Source organism: Leptosomus discolor, chromosome 23, assembly GCF_034619465.1.
Source record: "Leptosomus discolor isolate bLepDis1 chromosome 23, bLepDis1.hap2, whole genome shotgun sequence".
In the NCBI taxonomy this organism is placed as follows: domain Eukaryota; kingdom Metazoa; phylum Chordata; class Aves; order Leptosomiformes; family Leptosomidae; genus Leptosomus; species Leptosomus discolor.
In genome coordinates this window covers 4,337,033-4,351,331 of record NC_141413.1, presented here as the reverse complement: position 1 = coordinate 4,351,331, position 14,299 = coordinate 4,337,033, and the positions used below count along the sequence as shown (strand labels likewise).

Sequence of the window (14,299 nt, the reverse complement as noted above, 5' to 3'; positions counted from 1 at the left end):
AACGAATGGTCATGGATGTTGCCAGCGGTTTTGCTGCTAAATCTGCATTACAGTGACCGATGGTTGCTGTGATCTTTGTGAATGCAAGAAAAGTGCCGCTTTCTGCTACGGCCATGCAGCCGGCGAGGGCTTGCGTGCTCCAGTCGGCTGTTATTTAGGGGAAGACAAGCTGGTTTTTGCTCAGGCTACACAATTTTCCAAGCTTATTCTGGAGACCTGGGTTTGCGGTTGCTTTTCTTGCAAATCCTCCATAAATTAGAAGGGAAATTGGGGGCTTTCTGAAGGTGAGGTTATGTATTGCAGGGCGTCCAGGGGGAGCTGAGCATCACCTCTGTGACTTCCCAGGTTTGCAGTTTCCCTCTTGCAAGGAATTGCAATCAGCATCTGCCCTTGCTTTCTCCCCTATTAATGCTGGTGCTTTCCCCCCGTTTATAAAGACCACAAACTAAGCTCTTTTTTTGGGCTTGCTTTCTCAGAAACGGTGAGTTTTGCTCTCAGTGAACCTCATCTGACTGCGCATTTGAAAGCCACGGTCGGTCATCAGTTTTCTGATAGCTGGGTACGGCCGACATCCCATGGACTTCTGCGCAACACGCCTGTGTTTGTGTATGAATCAGATATCAAACCTGGATATTAAATATCAGCCTTGATGTCAATATGCACAGAGCAGGCCGAGTTGTATTGCATAAACCTTGCTTTTTATATCTTGACTGGACAAGCTGTACAGCAGAAATGGAGACCAAAAGAAGGAAATAGAGCAGGGAACAAAATTGGTGCATGGTGTGCAATGGCCAAAGCACTAGAAAGCAGAAAAACCCATCTAGCAACCTGCACGAGGGGTCTCTTGGGTTAAAATTCTGGGAAGAGCTGCGGGGTTGGTGCTTTCAGAGGAGCCTCCCGTCGGTTTGGCAAGAAGAAAGGCTCTGCGTGCCTCGTCCTGCTGATTTTTAGGTGTTTCTTGGTGCACTGATCTGACCATGAACGCGGCGGTGGTCCCCACTTGGACGTTGAAGGCGCAGTCTTTTGTCTCTGCTCACAACGGGATTGGTACAAGCTTGCATTTTTTGCTGGTAAAGAGAGCACAAAGCACTAGTTTTGATATTTTTCCTTGGGTTTTAACTAAGGTTGAAGAACAAAAATATTTCCAAAGTTGAATTTCTCTTTCTTGCTGCAGCATGGCAAGATCTAGACTGTCAAGGTTTGAGTCTGGGCCGGCCACTAACGAATGACAGACGCTCTCTACTAACCCCTCTCCCCTCCCAAAAGGGAAAAGGAGAGAGAACAAGGGAGAGAGACTTTATGGTTTGGAAAAGAAAATTAAAACAGCTTTAATGGAACAATAACAATAAAAGAAAAGATAATAATAAGAATAAGAAAAACAATGAAATATATACAGTATGTACAAATAGATACAAAACCAACACCGAACCCAGCTCCCCCCACCCTGATGACAATACGTCCCCACCACACCGCAGGGCTGGCACTGGGGCAGTCCCAGGCTGGACTCGGCAGCAGACAGGGATGGGATACAGGAGCTGGACTCAGGCGCTGGATTCAGGGATGCACGGATCAGTCCTCCTCAGATGTCGGCCATCGAAGAAGAGCGAAGGGGAGTGAAGAGGCAAGACCCTCGTGATCTCTCAGCTTTATACTGAATATGACGTCTATGGGATGGAATACTCTGTGGGTCAGGTTTGGGTCACCTGTCCAGTTCGCTCCTCCCTGTAGGTGTGACCCTTTTCACTCCTGGCACCCCAACACGCAGAACAAGATTTAGCAGTGACCTTGGTCGCCATAAGAACAAGTCTAAGCCAGGGCCTCTCTGCATCCCATTCCTTGGTACGGACTATAAACACCAGGCCTTATCGCTGCTGGGAGCAGTCACTGTCTGGAAAAACAGGCTGCTGTTTCAGAAAATGCTGTTAGTTAGAGGAGACTTAACTGAAAAGTTAAAGCACTAAACCAGAATTAGTTCTGATTTAGCCCAAACCAGGACATAGACATGCCCAGCTTGGTGAGACCACGAACCGTGCTGCTTCGGGCTTCCTCCCAAAGCCAACCCCATTTTACATCAGTTCAGATGCGTGCAGCATTTTGCGTATCATCTCTGCTTACATTATAACAGGTGCTTGGATAATTGTATTCCTTCATTATGGAATTCCTTGCCTAATTACACCTGGCCCGTTATGAGCTGATTTAGCGGGTGACGAAAGCAGTGCTGCTCCTCCAGTGGGGCCACGCTGGCTGGCTCGTAGCAAAGCGGTGCAGGACTCCTCCGTGGGTGGCTAATTAAAAACCCCGACGGTTTGGGGCACAAAGTGGTGTTTTGCTGCAACGGCGCTTTGGTTTTGCCAAGCTTGAGAAATAGTTTCTGGGCGTGCAGACCCCTGCGCTCCCTGCCTTTGTAAACAGGCTGTTCCTGTAAACCAACAGTCAAAGTGAGTATCATGGTAATAAACTACCTTTCTCCCCCCTTTTTTTTTAACTTGCTTTTGGATTTTTAGCCTAGTTACCATGGTAACTTTCCACCTTCCTTTTTCTGGCGAGTCTCCTAAGCCGCTGATGGAGGTAGCCTTGGGGAGACAAGGGTGAGCGGAGCAGAGCTTTGCTCTCCTTTGCGCGCTCTCAGTGCGAAGTCGGACGTGGTGCTCGATGGGACCTCTCGGGGACATTAGGAGACTGATGGCTGTGGGCTGCCAGAACATCAGACCTTCTAGTTTAAGTCACTTGCTCCACCAGGACGTTGATTCCCAACCTAACTTTGTCGCCGCAATCAATTCTGGCATGAGTTATTGCCCGTACTCTGGGGGATGGGTGATCTTCCACGGGATGCTCAGCTTGGAAACGTCGGCGTTCAACCAAGCGCCAGTATTCCATCAGAGAGGGATGCTGCACACCTCTGGCTACCCAGAGATCACTTTTGCTCCCACTGCATCCATTTTACCCGTTTCCCCCTGCAGAATTTGGCCACTCAAATTGCGTCTGTTTTCTTTTTTTCAATCTATCCTTCCTGCCTGCCACACTTTCCACAAGGGAGCTAACTGCTTCCCCTGTTAGGACTGAGATCTTTGGAAGAGATTTACAGCTCCCTGGAGAGCTCGTAGTGAAATGATCTGATTTCTAAGTGTTTCAAAGCAACTCTCGGTTTCCAGGTCTCCCTTGTCGCGGTTAACCACTGACAGATAACACAGCCTGGCTTAGAGCAGGGCTAATCCTTCCCTTTCTCTTTTCAGTTCTTCTGGGTCCTTCTGGTGATCTTCCTCACGGAGCTGCTGCTGATATTCATCGAAATCATCTTTGAGAACAAGGTGGGTGCAATCAGGAGGCCTTGGGATGCTGCACGGTGACAAACTGCAGCCCCGCATGTCACCAGGGAGGAAAATCCTCAAGTAGCTGTTAGCGTGCCCCCTGAAAATGGAAGGTTTTCGTTGCTCTTGCTCTTCTGGGCCTGCTCATCGTGCTCCAGAGCTGCGATGGATCTCCAGCACCACCCAGAGCCTCCGCCGCAGCTCCCTGTGCAAATTCTTAGCCAAAAACCTGTGGGTTTTTTTTTCTTGACGACTCATTAAGCTCCTCGCCTCAATTACGTTAACTGCTGGCTTGCGTTTGCAAGGATGGCTTTGAGTTATAGCTGAGCCAGTGAGATGGTAAATTATTCCAACGGATGTCCTTCCTGGCCGCCCGCCTTCTGCTGAAGAAACCCTGCCATTTTCAATTTCATCTTCCCCTCGCGATCGATCAAACGATTAAATAGCTAATCTCGATCTCTGCTGGCTTAATGAATGCACAGCGCAGGAGAACGACATCTGAAGGGCCTACTTAGGGGCTCTAAAAATTGATTCCCCTTTGCACGAACAGCTCGATGCTTTCAGAGCTGTTGGGGCTGGGAGTTACGTGCTTGGTGAGCCCCAAGGACAAGGGTGAGGCTGGGAGCTGCGTGCTTGGTCAGCTCCAAAGTCGAACGGAGGCGATGGGGGAGGACATTGCCTTTTGGATGCTGCAGCCAACTCCATCCAGCAGCTTCCCAGAGCTCTCCAAAACTCTCTGATCCCTGAAATATGTGGTGCGCTGGTGGAGAGATGTACTTCTCCGAGGAAAATCAGATGGCTTGAGTTCTTCCCACATCTAGAAAATCAATATGTGCTGCCACATAGAGGCTGTATTTGTGTGAAGTTCAGCATGAAATCCTCTGTTTTGCTCCACCTTTGAGCCTCGATGATGGTGCTCAGCAGCACCCTGCAGTGCAGGGATGCAACGGAGGAATGCTGGTACCATCAGGAGAGGGGATTGCAGCCTCGTGATTAAACGCCCGGATTGAGTAGAAAACATTAGCGCCTAAATTGTCCCTTAATTTAAATTTAACGGGCAATATCAAAACCTAATTAAAAATCAAACAATGAGGGAGAGAGAAAAGAGAGATCTGACAAGCGATGAATCCACTTGACCTAAAATTGTTCGGAGGCACAAATCTGCATTTGGAACAATGGTTGTTTATTAAAGCTGTTAAAAACATATTTAATTGGATTTTGTATTAAATCAGCAGGGACAAAGAATGAATTTTAGTGGCCTTGAAGCTACCGAACATGGAAATGGACTCTGTTGATATGCAAATGGGTTTGTGGAGATTATTGGAGATAATGGGTTTGGCCGTCCTTGAAGGGAAGGGAGTGGAGAGGTCTCATAACCAGAACTCAGTGATTGAACCCTGTGACAATAATCTCCCACCTTAAACCCAAGATTTAATCACAGAGGCTGCCTCCAGGTTGGCATCTTCTCGGAGGGCAATAGGATCATGGGGTGAGCCCATCTGGGGCGGGGAAAGAAGCAGAAAAACGGTAAAACCCAGGCGTTGCCCGTTGTGTTTGGTCTTGGTGGTGGGCAAACCAGGAACGAACGTTTTAAACAACTTCCACATGAGCAATTTCTTCAAGGTTTTTTCAGATCCCCTCGCCTGATCCCTCGCTGTCGGCAGGCTTTGTTTGCCGCTCTGACGTGTCTTCATTTCTCTTTTTTTTTTTTTTTTTTTTTTTCCACATTCTTCTCCCCGTTCCCGGTTTGCCCAACCTCTAATTTTCATGTCAGAATGAATTATGAAAAACAACGTTTTCTTCCCCCCCCCTTCCCCCTGCTTCTAACTCAGAAAAAAAGTTCCTTTTTCCTTCGTTAATATTTCTGCTTGGTGGTTTGTCAGGAGTCGAACGACAAACCTGCGCCGGGCTCTGCATAGGACATTTCGAGCTTCCGCTCCCAGCTCACTAATAAGCTTCCCAGGCATCTGTAAAATACATTTTCGATTCAATTAGTGTTTAATGTGAAGAGCCTGATGTGTCAAAGCGTCCTCGGAGATACGGCTGAAGGAGCAACAGGGAGAGCCCCAGCCTGGCGGCACTGTTCCGTTTCAGGGCATGATTGAATTGCTGAATGATTTGTTGGGATGAGGAGTGATTGAGGGCTCTGATGAGGTCTCAGCTCCTGCACGTAGCTCATCCCACAGATAAATCACCGTGCAGGCGGCAGTGTTGGCTGTCACAGCCCATTTCGCCTCCTCCAGCCCCCCGGAATGCAGCGGGAACCCCCCTGCCGGCAGTTAAAATCCCGTTGGTCGGTGGGACTGGGGAGCTTGAGGGAGTTTACAAAGAAGTCACCCTAATAATTAAATTTAATATGCAGTGTATGGGAAAAATCAGGTGGGTAAAGGTGCGTGGGTCTGCTTGCCTGTGCGCAAAACAGAGAGGTGCTGTGGGATGCTGCTAACCCTGAGAGCTCAAAAGTGATGAACTTTGCCCCAAGAAATAGGCTCGTGACAGCATCTGTGTTACGTTCTTACTCCAGCGCCGTCTGGCAAGGCTTGCTATGAAAAAATTTCCATGTTTTGCAATATTTTCCTGGTGCCTTTTCCACATGTGAGCCATGGTTTTGGTTTCTCTGTCCCCAGATGAATGAGGTTTTCCACTCCAACATCCAAGAGGGCATCAGGCACTATTACGATGACCTTGACTTCAAGAACATCTTGGATTTTGTACAGGAAAAGGTTTGGTTTTGGAGCGGGGCGGTGGCATCAGGGAGGTCTGGTTGTGCCGTTTTTCAAGGAGTGGTTAACTCGGTGCCTCACTGAAGGAGAAGCATTGCTTTTCCCTGAATTTTTAGAGTTTATCCCCCTCCTTAGTGTGTCTTGCTTGATCTGTCTGGAATGTCTTGATCGTTCTTGGTTTGCACTGCTCGTTTTGCACAGTTTTGCGTGGTGCTGCTCTCCAAGCTCACCCCCGTGGACCATACCAGGATATTTATATTTCCCAGTCTTGCTGGGAAACTGGTGCCATAATGCCTGAAAGCTTTTTGATAGCTACCCCAGCCTGCAGAGATGGAGGAGTAAAATAACCTGTGCTAAAGCTGCTTCAGGGCTGCAGCGGCCCTTAGATAAGCCACCTTGGGTAGGTTTCTTTACGTGAGGTGTCGTCTGTAGCTGGCCAAGCCCTTGACTCAACAGAAAAATTGCAGAATAAGGTGTTTTCACGCAGTAGCTGGAAGGAGTGAAGAGCTCCATGGGCAGCACGGAGGGCAAGTGCTCTTGGGACCGAGAGCGCTATGTCCAGTCCGATACTGGGGCTTGGCATAGTCTGCTCCTGGTTTTTGAGGTCTGTGGTTGTGTGTTCTGTCTCATATCTAATGCTTAGAGCCTGCCAGGAGTCGGCGGGATCCGTCCTCTATCCTTGAGCCAACCTGCGGGTCGATAACCTCATCCTCACGACTCGTATTTTTATTTTTTAACCGAATTTTTGTTGCCTTATATTTTAGGCACCACATAGGTGCTTTGAGGTTCTAAATATTAAATGAAGCGTTAAATTAAAATGCCTTCCTCATTCCTGCCGTTGAGCCCCGGCTAGATGCGTTTCCCTTTCGAAACCCAAGGTGGCTGCGCTTCCGCAGAGCAGCGGTGCATCCCGCCGAGCACATGGAAAAGCCAACTCCAGTCAGGATTTGAAGTGACTGTCGACACCGACAAGCGTGCGGCTGGGCCGGAGAAGCTTGCTTGGCTCTAACGTATCGTTTGGTTTTCCAGCACCGGCGAGAAGCCGTTCCTGGGGGTTTGGGGGATGTAGGTTTGCTCATGTTTTGAGGGAGGGTATTCGGTTTACCCGTTATTTGTGTTACTGCGGGAGGGGAGCACTTGGCTCGAAGCATTTGACGAATGAAAAAAAAGTGGAAAACCCCAAAAACTTGAACATTATTGCAATTTCTTTGCTAGATCTCTGTCCGCTGGGTTGATTTTTGAGAGCAGAGCCAGGCTTTGCCGGCAAAGCTGCTTTCAGGTGAACTTTGAATGTTCTCACCTCGGCCTGATTTCTCTCCTTTCATTATGGGTTGAAGCATCATAAATATGTGAATCTTATCTCTCACTTTGAAGAAAAGGAGATTGTGAAGCTCCTTCTTTGATGTAGCTGGAATTTAAGGCCGGTGGTGCCCTCCATGCTCCCGTCTCTTGGCTTAAATACCTGCTTTTGACTCTTGGAGTCATCGTTACTGAGCCAAGCGCGTTAATGAGATTGGGAGCCCTCTGAAGGTCTCAAGACATGACTGATTCTGAGAAAGATCTGAATCTTTTTCAAGTTTTACTCCAGCCTCTCTAAGAGGATGCTATAATTCAGACCTGGCTGTATGAATGATAAATGGTTATGCCGCCGCGAGCGGTTGGAAAGTCCGTGTTGGAGCCATCCTCAGCAAGCCTTGGCAAGGAGGTTAGACCACAAATCTCCAGGTAAAGCAGATGTATTTGCAGGAAGGTTTCTGTATCTCCAAACAAGTGAGGGTCAAGCTCTTATCATAGAATCTCACCCCATTTTTACAATATTTTTCCTGTCTACTTCTTCACTGGACTTTTTATCAAAAGCTTTCAGGGGGAGATCTTCATCTCAAAGTGTCTCTAAACACCTCCTCGGTCTGGCTGCCTGTGAGCAAGTAGATAGGGAACTAAAAGAAATTGTGGCCACTTACAGTGATCAGTCTTTACCATCTGCACATTTTACCTTGTAGCAAGAGAAGGAGCTTTGCAAGAACGTGCAGCTCATTGCTGTGAGCTTTTATATTAGCGTAGGATTTCCAAACCAGGCACAGCAGCGATGTCAGTGATTAAAATGCAGAGCTGCTTCATCGCGAAGGTAGGACAGGGGAGGAGGAATGCAGAGGAATAACTGCTTTTAAGGGAAGGGAAATTGGTTTTACGGGACCTGAGCAGCCCAGTTCACTTTGGGAGGATGAAAACTTGCAGTCGGTCTGGAAGGATTGCACCCAGACTTGCTTTTTGTGATAAAACACAAGCTCAGAGCAGCCTGTTATCATCACTTAGTGATTATTCTTGCCATTTTGCCTATTAAAAACCTTGTCTACGTGTAGGTTAGCTGGCGCACGGCTTATTTATGTCAGGCAAACCCACATTATGCTCCTCAGGATTTGAATTTTGCTTAAACCCTCTCTCAAGTGGTGCTTTAAACTAGAGCTAACTGCCTTCACACCCTTAAACCAACATCACACAGTCAAAATAACACGTAATTATGGTCTGAAGTGCCAGACATTAATATTTTACATTAGCAGGATGATGGCGCAAATAATGCGGTTTTACCTGTCAACACCTACTCCGTCTGGTTGCCTGTGAGCAAGTAGATATGGAAATAAATTGCCCTAAAGAAAATAGTACTTATATGTTTTTATGACTCATTTTTGCTGAACTGCTGCCCTTTGCAGCCCTTGGATGTGAGGCAGGCGACCACGATGACTCAAACCCCCAGGTTTGCTGCAGGTCACTAACTGCAGCTCGCCGCCGCTCCTCGCTTTAACTTTTTTCAGCGGTTTGCTGAGCGCAGGTGGAAGAGGAGAGTTCAAACTGCTGTGCTGAGCGCAGGATTTGAATTTCAAAGAGCTGCTGGGGCTGCGGTTCTTGCTCAAACCCGAGTGGCTCCCAACTCAAAGTTAAGACTTGGAGGGATGAGGGTGTTGTGCTTGCAAACCTCTTCCTTTCTTCTCGGGGAAGATTAAAGGCAGCTTTCGCCAGCGCGGCTCGTTCGAGCGTGTTGCTCGGAGGACGATGGTTTTAGCTGTAATGAGCCCCCATCTCATGGGTGGTGGCGGTGATCCTCGACACGCAGAGCTCCTCGGATGTGACCTGTGAGGCTTTTTCCGTGAGCTTCCTTTGGTTTTTTTCTGCTTATTATGCTTCTCTGAGCTCTGGGAGCCTGTACAAAAGTAAAACGCACACCAAAGCCTGTCTCAGCTTCCGAGAAATAAACAGGCACAACAGTAGTTTGGGCTAAACCTCTCTTTGCAGAGAAGAAAACACCCCGGTGAGGCAGCCCAGCAGCTGGTAAGCCTTGTTGTAAGGATTTTGTGCCGATTTTTTGCACAGCTGTAAAAGCAAATGGAAAAAAACTTCTTTGCAGCATGGGGGTATCAAATGGGGAGCAATAGCCAGTATCCCTTTAGGTGGTTTTCCCCCCTCTTTTTAGGCGACTTTTGCAAGCTGGTCTCCCTCACCCATACGAGTAGGATTAAAAGCAATAGAGGAATTCAGGGTAGGAAGTTAGAAAACAGTTGTAAATCTGTGTGTTGGCTGCTCCTGGCCGTATCTGCCTGTTTTGGTATGGGAGGAGGCCAGGAGGACCGCAAGAGCTGGTGGTCTTTCCTCCTTCCGTTGTCCAAGTGTGGCCACCAAAAAGTGCCACCAACCCATCAGCAGGAGGGGCAGCAGATGCTCACAGGGTTAAACCCCTCCCAAAACCTGCTCCTTGGAGAGTGTAGTGCTTAAAGACATGGGGAATACCTGAGGTTTTCGATCTTATCGAGCACACGCACCTCTCCTGCCCACTTCAGACTTTTCTTTCCAGGGGAAGATGTAAAGATTCAAGCTTGTTTACCAAGAGAAGGGATGACTTGGTATATAATGAGCCCACTTTTGTTCTGTGGAGAACAGAAAATGACTTTCATTAAACTTTTTTTTTTTTCTTTTTCCCTTCATTGTGCGAACAGAAGAAAAAAGAAGCTTTTTCCCTTTGTAGCTGTAGCATTTGATCTCTAATTTAACTTGACGGGAAGAGAAATCTCTGTTAGACTGCGGAGCCTTATTAGCATTTTGTCGAATGGCACCAACTAGCCGAGCTGCCTTCAAGAGCCAAGAAATACATTCATTCACGGCGCTGAGAGAGGCATCTCTCCTGCATGCCCCGGGAACAGGATGGATTAGTCACCTGTTATTAAATCAGTGAAGCATGAATGAGCCTGATCTTTCCTGGGCTTGTGAAAGCAAGGGTGCCTCCAATACACGTGTGTACACATCTGTAACTGCCTCACGCCTCTAAAATGGGGCCAAATGGGGCTAAACACCCACTTGTCTTTTTTTACACGTCTTCAACTTTGTATTTAGGGTCCTGGAAAGCAGAGAATATATCGGGGCGTTGCAAAGCAGCGTTGGAGGTGCAAGGCACAGCTGGAGGGGAGATGCATTGGTGGGCTGGAGGTGTTGAGGTTTGTTCAGCTGCACGTCTCGTCCTCTCCTTTTCTTCTTTTCGCAGTTTTCTTGCTGCGGCGGCGATGAGTACCGAGACTGGGAGGTTAACCAGTACCACTCTTGCAACAGCAGCGGGCCGCTGGCGTGCGGGGTGCCCTACACGTGCTGTATCAGGAAGGTAAGGCAGCTGAGGCATGGAAAATGCTTTTATTTCAGTCAATATTTCAGCAAAACACCCTCTTCCCGCTAGTTATTACTGCACATTTCTGCACTATCGAGTTTCTTGTAAACTGCATTGCCATCTGGCGAAGCGGTTTGAGACAGCATCCGCCGCTAAAGAAACTAAAAAATATAGATATGGGCTACACTGTATTTTAGTAGGCTCTGCTGTTTTAGAGTAGAATAAGTACCAAAGCACTGGGCTATTACAAGGAGTTGTTAGAAATGCCAAGTTCCTGTTTTTCAACCCAATACGTGGTATAAAATGGTCTGGAGGATCGTTTTGCAAAGAAACGGCGGCACCTTAAAAGGATTTGGCCGCATCTCAGCGTGGATCCGAATGAGCGGTTGTCCTCTGCTTTCCTGTCCCAGAGGACACGTTCCTCAGCCGACCGCCGTGGGACTCGTGTTTGTTCGTGGGGGGGCTCGTGTTTGTTCGTGGGGGGGCTCGTGTTTGTTCGTGGGGGGGCTCGTGTTTGTTCGGGGGGGGGCTCGTGTTTGTTCGTGGGGGGGCTCGTGTTTGTTCGTGGGGAGGATCGTGTTTGTTCGTGGGGATCATGTTCACTGGCATCTGCTCCTGACGAGAAGGGTTTTGAGGGGCTGAAAATGGGGCCAGGAGAAGTATTTGAATAAAGAGCCACCCTTGTGCAATGGAATAAGAAAAGTCTCGTGAGCAGCTGCCTTTCTGACACGCTGCGAGTTGGGTGGTTGAACAGAGATGGAGGGAGCAGGGAGTGGATTTGCAGAGCCCTTAGGGTCTCCCGTGCTGGTTTTCAGAGCTGAAAATCAAGACACCTCCCGCCACGCCGTGCTTTTGTGCTGAGACTAAGCTAAGTGCTCTGACACCGCCTTGTTTAATACCGCCGTCCACCTCGTTGCAATCAATCAAACACATGCTGATAAAATGCCAGGAGCTGGGCCAAGGCAGGGGGAAAAAAGTGCAAATGTCCGTGGTTGCTGTGGCCAGAAATGCTATAAACGTTGTGAAAAATGATTTGCTAAGCATAATCCTGGTGGCAAAACCTCCTCGAGGTTCAGAGCATCAGGAGTATCTGCATTGCCTCTGAATCCTGGCCATGCCCCAGGCTTTACTAGTCGCACAAGGAAAATATATCATCAATTTCGTATTGTTGTTGGATTTTTAATGGAAAAAGAGGGAAATCTGAGGTGTTTTAATTATCAGTGGAAGTCTGGCATGTAAATGAGCTGCAAAAATAATTGTCATCTCTAATCAGGGCGTTGATTAAGAATCCTAAAGCTCCTGAAGATGAAATTAGAAATTCATGTGGTGCCTTTTTGTGTTATGAGTGAGGATGTGTTGGAGAGAGTCAAGTGCATTTTTGAGTATTTTTACGCTCCCCATGGTTTTGGGTGACAATTTGGCACACCTTAGCACAGCGAGTAGTATTGGAGATCTAAGAAATCACAGATAATGAGTAGAGTAGGGTAAGAAATAAGGCAACTTTTTGACTTCCCATTGCAATGAGCTGGGTCTGGAGGATGCTCTAGCGAAGGACGGGAGCCGCCAGCCCCAGGGAGGGAAAGTCCACAGTAAATCCTCTTCCTTTTTTTTCAAGGATTAAAAACCATGAACGTGGTTCTAACAGCCAGAGCGGTTTTATGGGAAGCGAGACCTCGCCACATGCATCTAAATCTCCATGAGAAATAAAACCTGTTCTTGGGGAGAACAGTAACCAGGTAGATAGATGTAGCCTCGTTCTCCAGAGATTTGTTTTTTGGCACTGCAGGGTGCTTTTGGTTAAGAAATCAGCCCGATGCAGTATCAGTAGTACACGAAATGGATTAACAGAGCCAGCTCCCCTGGGAGTTTTCTGCTGTCTGCGACATAAAACAGGGTAATAAAAATTTAGTTTAAACAACGGAGTGAACCCCCCCATAATTGCATTTACCGTAAGCTCCAGCACGGCTCTGCGTAGCTATTTGCTGACACTGCAGAGCTGTCATGGGGGGGTTTTCCCCGTGGGCTGAGAAGGTGGGAGAAGCACTTCTGCACCTCAGGATGAAGAAGGTACCTGTCTGTGATGCTCTGGACATACCTGGTTGGGTCTTAGCGATGTGCAAGCCCCACTGAAAACCCTTCCCACCAAAATATGTTACTTGAGGGCTGAAGAGGAGCTCTTGTGTTGGCCCTGCAGCTGGAGGGATAACCAGGGACTACCCGGGCACGTATAAGAATTCTTCTGCGTTGGATAGAGATGAACACGATGCTCTCTCCACTGTGAATAACCTTTTTATCAGCCAGTTATAAATCCACCAGGTTGTAGGGCAAGAAACCCTTCTCTTGTATCTTCCTTCTCTGTTTGTGCCTTCATGAATGAAAGACGGAGAGCGAAGCATCGTTTTGTCTTAGAGGACCTTTGAGATTTAAGTGGAGAGGTACCAAAAGAGGTGATTTGGAAATGTAATATTGTGGAACGAACAAAAGATGCTGGTAGAAGTGAGCTTGTCTGAAGGAAGGGGCGTGAAACATGGGTTAGGGGGTTGGTTGCAACGTGGTTTCAACTTGTCCTTAAATACAGCCGTAAAACCATCCTGTTTTCCAAGAAAAACCTTTTCTATTACTCCAAGCTCCAAGAGCTTTGTGTTGCATCCCCTGGGGCATCTTCCAGGGCAGGCTGCAGTAATGAAAGCAGCCATCCTCCAAAAATGCTCTGGCTATTTTGAAGAGTCTCATCTCTGAGGTCGTAGACCTTAAAGTCTTCCCAGGAAGACGGAATGGGCAAATATGCACCTACTTGAGGTGTGAGACTGGATCCTCATCTCTGAGTGCTTTTCTAAATGGTTTTTGAAGGCACTTGTGCCTTCTCCCAGGAAGCCACAGCGTGGCTGTGCCTCTGCCAAGCACAGTGTCTCCGAACTCCTTGTGAAGTGTCACTGCTGACATTTGGCACTGATTCTGGGGAGAAAAGCAGTTGGTTAAATAAAAAGTGCAAGGACTGCAGTCTTCTGCCCTCGGTGGGTTTTGAACATCTCTGTGTGTTGCTCTTTTGTGATCCCAGAAGGCACCAAAATGCTTTCTGGAAGAATAAAGGCTTCTGCCTCGTTTTATGTTAGAAATTTCGATTCAGCTCTGACCTTCTCTTCCATCTAAGACCTTGACAAAAGTCAATCAAGGCTGAAACCTCACTTTTCTGTCTTCCTTGCTTCTCCCAAGAACAAGGTGTTGAGGGAATTACTCAAGAGATGGGCAGGACTGGAAACGATAAGAAACTCTTGGCTATTTAACGCAAGAAGTCAGGAAAATGGTAGCAAATTTGTGCCGTAGCCAACTGCATTCAAACAATGAGCCTATAGAAAGCAGCGGTGTTTCACTGGCCAGGATCCTGTGATGTTCGTGAAAGTGAGTGTGAAAAGAAAGGACGACTGAAAACTGTCAAGAATAGTGGTTGTTTTTTTTAGTGTAAACCAAATAGACGGATCCTTGGTCCTGTCCAGGCTCGTTTGTACCACTCCAGGTGACAGCATGTACCGTAAGGGGAGTTTGCAACATCCTTATGCTGAAGGCTTCCCATTTCATGGTCCCAGCCCTGGCTGAGATCTCTCTCAGCAATGCTGATGGGTGCT

At 47.7% G+C, this 14,299-nt stretch overlaps 1 protein-coding gene across 1 annotated transcript in view; it reads left to right on the top strand.

Moving 5' to 3' along the window:
• Positions 1-14,299, top strand: part of LOC104348407 (tetraspanin-15) — a 44,015-nt gene that overhangs the window by 18,434 nt on the left and 11,282 nt on the right. Inside the window, exons 3-5 of the mRNA XM_086477054.1 lie at positions 3,234-3,308; positions 5,936-6,031; positions 10,560-10,673. Coding sequence (XP_086333180.1) covers positions 3,234-3,308; positions 5,936-6,031; positions 10,560-10,673 — 285 coding nt within the window. The remainder of the gene's footprint in view (positions 1-3,233; positions 3,309-5,935; positions 6,032-10,559; positions 10,674-14,299) is intronic.